Here is a 6,759-nt window from a genome sequence, read left to right as displayed (position 1 = left end):
TGTGACAAGTGGACGCGTCACTGCAAAGTTAGCGCTGGCAGACTGACGCAGATGCCCCCTCTTCACATCCGCTGTGTGTGGTGTGTGTGTGAGAGTGTGTGCATGCGTACCTATGCCATTGTGTCTGTGCCTTTCAGTAGTCATTCAAATCCTTGCTCCAGGGGATCCATTGTCGAGTCCTTTAACTCCATTCCCCATCCAAACCCATCAACTTCATCTCTGATCCACGTCACAGACGCACGTTAAAATAAAACCTTCCTCTTTGAGAAACAACCTTTCCATCAGGCACGTTCATGATCTTATTCAAATAGTAAACACCCTCTTATAAAATTATATCTTATTCAGGGGGATTTRTATTGTTTCAGTAAAGTACCCTCACTAATAGCTTAATGGTGCTTATTTAATTCATCCGTTCAGTGGGAGAGGAAGGGAAGGGAAATGGATTCTTACGTAAGAGATTCTCCCCAGGAGAGAGTGGAGAAGAGGTCTGAGAGATGCTTGGCCCGGGAAACACGCTGCGTTATGATGTTTCCTTGTCCACATTATCAGTGTGTGTGTGTGTGTGCCCGGATGCGTGTGTGTGTGTGAGACAAAGTGAGAGTGTGTGTACTCTGTCCTGTAGCCTGCTCACTGACACTACCCTGGGAGACACATGCAGGACTTAATCCTGGGCTGGTAACACGCTGGCGCGTTACARACACACTACCCCATGTTACACACACTACCCCCACCCTGTCACGTTGTTTGTCATCGTTTGGCAATGCTACCCTTTGCATTTCATTGACTTTTAAATATATGTGTTTGACATTGACTGGATTGAAGGCAGTAAATGTATTTATATGAATATATTAATATATACGTACCATTGTAGTCTCAGCTATGGAGCCAAAGCTGTTGATGAATATGTTGCATGATACGTTCACAGGAGGACCTAGATAGAGGAAAATAGCATTRGGAAATATGATATAGCTTCAAAGTAGGTTAAGACAGGTAGGCATAGAAATACATATACAGGGATTATTCAATGTCTTTGAGAAACATAGATCTTCACTTAAACCCCTCCATGAATATTTAAAACTGTGGTTCCATCAATCCATGCCATGATGGCCTTATACATGATGTAATAGAATAGATCCTGCATAGCCTTGTAGCCCTGGAGGCATTCATATATCTTAATCTACTTCCAATTCTTGATAAATGATCCGTTTTTTTTCCCTCAAAACAAAATACATGCCAACCCACAGATGTGGGATCTTAATTTGATCAGCTGTTGCAGGAAAACTTTCCAACAATGCAGGAAATGTCAAACTTGTAGTTATTCAAATGTCTTTTGTCCCTGCCAAGAAGTTTCCTTTCGTTTGAAAGTTTGTTTCTTAAGTCCTTTGTTGTTGTTGTAATTAATTCTTTACAGTCATGTTTTTTTTTTCATCATATTTTAAATAACTTTCTCCTGTGTCACTTTACTTGGACTAAGAAAAGTCATCAGTCAAAAGGAGGGTGTCTTGTCCTGCTCCTGCATTTATCCCACTCATCAGCAACAGAGCATTGTGGTAGGTGCATGTCCGACATCAATTTGTGCGCAATTACAATGATAATTCAATATTACATTTCAGAAAATGTTATATAACAAACTATGGTGTAATGGAATGTAATGGAATGTTTTGCCTTGTGTTGTAGGTTGTGTGGGTTTTGACACATTATGTAGGTGTCCTAACCAGACATAAAATGCAATACATGTCACAACATAACTACAGTATGTGTCATGACAGTGTTATGACAAGTTATGTCAGCTGTTATGACATATTATGATATGGTTATGACCATGTGACAACATGTTATGACGCTGGGTGTCAAGTAAAGTGTTTACCAAAATGTCAGACTTGATTTTCCCTTAAGAAAAATGTATAAACCCCTACAAAAATGTCCATGAATTATAATCCACATTTCCTGTTGCTGCAGGATTATTTTCCTGCTGTAGCAAACTGACTCAAATTAAGATCCTACATCTGTATCATTGACATCTGACAACATAACGTGCTTTTTACGACATTAGCAGTCATTTTCATTTCATAATTTCAAATTTTTCCATTCAAGATTATTAGCATGTCTTAAGGACATATTCTCAAGTGCTTTCACTGTTGTATTGTTGTACGTGACTGGCATAGAAACTCTGACCATGCTTTTTACACTACAATAGAAACAGCAATACTTGGAGCCAGCATGTACAGTGATGTCAGTAAGTGGTTAGTGCATGTAAAATAATACATCAGGTATGTTTTTTCCTAGGATCTATGTGTCAAGCAGAGCCGGGCGATCCGTATTCCCGTGGCTTTCTGCGTTCTGTGACTCACAATGATGACAAAAGGTAGAGATAAGGGAGAGTGTGTGGTTTCACTTTGCGTGTGGGTGTGTTGTGTTGTGTGTGTGTGTGTGTGTGTGGTTGTGTTGTGTGTGGTTGTGTGGTGTGTGGGTGTGTGTGTGTGGTGTGTGGTTGTGTGTGTGTGTGTGTGTGTGTGTGTGTGTGTTCTCTCTGCCGCGTCCAACTGAACGCTCCACTGACCACTTCATCCAATTCCCCTTCCTGCTCAAATGTGTGGATGGATGTGGCCACATGTGGACACAACAACTGATTGATCACATACCCTGTGGTGGTCCAATCTTTCAGCTGAATCCCTCTTTGATTGGCTAACAAACCCTTCTCTAGACCATGGCCTTATCACAACATCCTACATGAACACTCTTTACTCATTGTATTGAACATGGCCTACATTGATGTCAATCAGGACAGCTCAGAACAGAGTGTGATGGCAGCTTTCGTGGGACGGCCTCTACTCCTACTTTGGGTAGTCACGGCAACTCCATCTGACTCGTATTCCTGTGTTTGCCAGAATAGAAAGTGACAAACAGAAACAGAACGTGTCTTTTACTTCCAGACAGACCATTCTGTTAACTCCCATTCCAATGCCAGGCCTCTGCCATGAGGGACGGGCCAGGGCTGGAGGCAATCGGTCCCTGGGCCTGGCCAGCAGTATGGTAAACACTAGAACTGATGGGACCTCTTGGCTAAACGGGAGTAAACACCGTCTGTTCGACTCCATTTTAGGAACTGTTCACTTTCGGCCTCAGTCAGCAGCTAACACCACCTGATGTGTTGCTGTTGGATGTTACTTGTAATACGGTACATAATGAAAGGATTTTGGGGGTGATATGGAACTTTATTCTGAAAAGTATTATTTTGGATATTCATGTATGTACGTCACATCAGTCATGAACCGAGGATGAACTGACTTGCTCATTGGGTAAAGAGAAAAGTTACATTTAATGTTTGGCCTGAATAACTTGTAACTGCCAGTTCTACTTTGGCCAGAAACAAACTGTAGGCCTATACTGTACCTTTAAAGTTGGGCCTAATTCTGGCGTCGTAGCCTGAGGTTCTCCCATGAGTTTGTCCAAGAAGTCGGAGGGTGACGGAGGATGCACTGCTCTCCCCGAGGACCTCTGGCTCTTTAGACGCCACTCGGGAGACTAAAAGATGAGAGAGAGAGAGAGAGAAGACACACAGAGAAAAATACAGACTTTAGTGAATGCGCAGCAGAGGTAACCCAGGCCATTAATGTACACACTAACACTAATGTCCTCTGACATCATAATGCATATTCAGGACTTCTCTTTTGGCCGAAGTAAGCTGAGGGTGAAGAAAAGTATTTAGATTCACAGAGAGAGAAGGAGAGGGGAAGAGAGGGAGGGAGAGAGGGAGACGGAGAGAGAAGCCAGCAGAAAGAAAGAGAAAGACATAGTGAGGGACAGATGGAGAGAGAGTGAAAGACAGAGTGGCTGACCAAGACAGATATAGGAACCATCTAATATTGAATGTGTTTGTTAATTATCAGTTCCTCTCGCAGGACTTTCACTGTAAAATACAAAGAAGGCTCCATATGTTGCAGTATCATTACAGCAAACCTCAATCTGTGAAATGAAGATAGAACAGCTGAATAGAACAGGGGTCTTTCGTGGACCAATAACGCTCCACACGAAATATTGAACATGGCTGAAATATAAATAGCTGTCGATATGAATTTCCTAAAAGCAAAAAATGAAAGGTTCAGAATACATTTGATACGGCATCCTAGACACCCCATCCACTAAAAGTCCTTATTCGTTATCCAGAGGGAAGCCGTTTTCTAATGTTGTTCCCTCTATTTGCTAAACCCCAATCCCTGAGAGAATGCCCGGGTAACTCATCAAATATGCTCAAGTACTTTGTGCTGTAGCCCAGAGCAAAACGGCATACACAACCTTCATCTTGTCTTTTTTAGACAGAGTTTTGGCATGGGGATTTGAAAACATACAAAATAAAAAAAATATTTAAAAAAGAGACAAGATAGCTTTGACAACAAAAAAAAAAAAACAACTGTTGACAGCGAGAGGACAATCAACCAAACATAAACAGTGGATATCTACTCCAAGATGGTCGCTTCCATCTCGTATGGCACATCGACGAATGGCCGAGCACATAGTCCTCCATCAAGTATTTATTCACAGCTGTCAACCCACGTTGGCAGTAAAAGTAAAATCCTGCTCGAGGGAGAGAGCGAGGGAGTGCGAGACTGCGAGTCATTATGGCATAGCCCCGTTAGCCCAATGACTAATTAAAACATCAAAACCTGGGATCTACTCGCTCTTTCTCTCTTCTAAGGAAAGTTACAGGTAGTAGAAGAATATAAAGTCTTCTCATAAATGAGCTGGGCCATGTAGGAAGGATGAAATAATGTGAGCCACAATACAGAGAGTCTCCGTTTCTTATTTCATCCCCTATTTTGACGTGTTGGTTCGGTAGCTACCAGCGGTACCAGTACATCCTGTGTCCTGTTGTGACTCCATCCCCTTTGCTTTAAGCAGACACAGCTCAGTGCATGTATTGTATCTCGCTCCCCCAGTGGATCACATGTTAGACGGTGCGACCGCTGCTCTCTTTAAGCCCTGACACCTAGGACAAGGKAAGCAGTTTTTTCCTGGAGAGCGGTAAGAAATCAGTTGTGCTTTAAACCTGGTTCTTGGAGACCCCCCATGGTGTACAGGTTAAGTTCCTGCCTTGCTCTAAGGCTGCGTCTACACAGGCAACATGATTCTGATCTTTTTCCCCCCACTAATCGGTCTTTTGACCAATTTAAATCAGCTCTGAAAAAGATCTGACGTGATTGATCAAAAGACCGATTAGCGGAAAAAGATCAGAATTGGGCTGCCTGTGTAAACAGACCTTCTCATCTGKTACAAATACAGACAATGAAGGTTAGAGTAATTCGTTTCAAAATATCAAACATTCATTTTCTAATTGCATGACCACATAGCTTCCTTACTACTAAGTAGGGTGTYAGTGGTGTGAAATCTTACACTGTCCGACTTCACAGAGACATCTAGATTGACTCATTTCAGTGTTAGAAACCAGCAGTAGGCATAATGCCATGCTGTCTGCATGCCGTGGACAAAACAAAAACAAGCTGTTTGAAAATGAAAACAATAATTACCAAAGGGGATTTAGGTCAAGAAGAACAACATTTGCCCCCGGCTGAATATACAATATGAAAAGGGGGAARATTTGGAACAAACAAAACGTTGCAAGCCTTAATTAATTAACTCAAAAGAACCACACATACGGAACAGTACGGCAACGGAACGTGATTGGTCAATTTCACAAGGCCTCAATTCTGAAATATAATTTGTGCTCAGTTACCAGTTATAGTTTACATGAGCACTTATATGCCATGAAATGAAAAAAAGTTTTTTCCTGGTCCGGTCACATGGTCAGGCAAAAATTAGGGCACAAAGTATGGATAGACATTTACAGCCATAATAATAAGCCACTGAATACATTCCCAAAATGCTATTGTTTTCATATTCCACATATTCCAACACTGATATTATTTAAATCAAAGTTGATCAAATCAATCTTTATTTGTCACCTGCGCCGAATACAACATGTGTAGACCTTACTGTGAAATGCTTACTTACAAGCCCTTAACCAACAGAACAGTTCAAGAAAGAGTTAAGAAAATATTTACCAAATAAACTACAATAAAAAATAATAAAAAGTAACACAATAAAAGAACAATAACAAGGCTATATACAAGGGGTACCGGTACCAAGTCGATGTGCGGGGGTACAGGTTAGTTGAGGTAATTTGTACATGTAGGTAGGGGTGAAGTGACTATGCATAGATAATAAACAGCGAGTAGCAGCAGTGTAAAAAACAAATGGGGGGGTGTCAATGTAAATAATCTGGTGACCATTTGGTTAATTGTTCAGCAGTTTTATGGCTTGGGGTTAGAAGCTGTTAAGGAGCCTTTTGGTCACAGAGAAAACAGTCTATGACTTGGATGACTGGAGTCTGACAATTTTGGGGGATTTCCTCTGACACCGCCTAGTATATAGGTCCTGGATGCCAGGAAGCTTGGCCCCAGTGATGTACTGGGCCATACGCACTACCCTCTGTAGCACCTTACACTCATATGCAGAGCAGTTACCATGCCAGGCGGTGATGCAAACGGTCAGGATGCTCTCGATGGTGCAGCTGTATAACTTTTTGAGGATCTGAGGACCCATGCCAAATCCTTTCAGTCTCCAGAGGGGGAGAAGGTGTTGTCGTGCCCTCTTCACGACTGTCTTGGTGTGTTTGGACCATGATAGTTCGTTGGTGATGTAGACACCAAGGAACTTGAAACTCTCAACCCGCTCCACTACAGCCTTTTCCTATAGTTATGT

At 41.9% G+C, this 6,759-nt stretch overlaps 1 protein-coding gene across 1 annotated transcript in view; it reads right to left on the bottom strand.

The window, feature by feature from the left end:
* LOC112075005 (glycine receptor subunit alpha-3-like) overlaps positions 1–6,600 on the bottom strand; it is a gene marked incomplete at its 3' end in the record, with an annotated part of 19,190 nt that extends 12,590 nt beyond the window's left edge. The window contains exons 1-3 of the mRNA XM_070440736.1: positions 6,522–6,600; positions 3,394–3,525; positions 864–931 (exon numbers count right to left, since the gene is read on the bottom strand). Coding sequence (XP_070296837.1) covers positions 864–931; positions 3,394–3,525; positions 6,522–6,600 — 279 coding nt within the window. The remainder of the gene's footprint in view (positions 1–863; positions 932–3,393; positions 3,526–6,521) is intronic.
* Positions 6,601–6,759: the final 159 nt, after the last annotated feature.

The sequence above is a fragment of the Salvelinus sp. IW2-2015 genome, unplaced genomic scaffold (assembly GCF_002910315.2).
Source record: "Salvelinus sp. IW2-2015 unplaced genomic scaffold, ASM291031v2 Un_scaffold2928, whole genome shotgun sequence".
Classification (NCBI taxonomy): Eukaryota; Metazoa; Chordata; class Actinopteri; order Salmoniformes; family Salmonidae; genus Salvelinus; species Salvelinus sp. IW2-2015.
The sequence above is the reverse complement of the archived record's forward strand: the minus strand, read 5'-3'. Positions and strand labels throughout refer to the sequence as shown.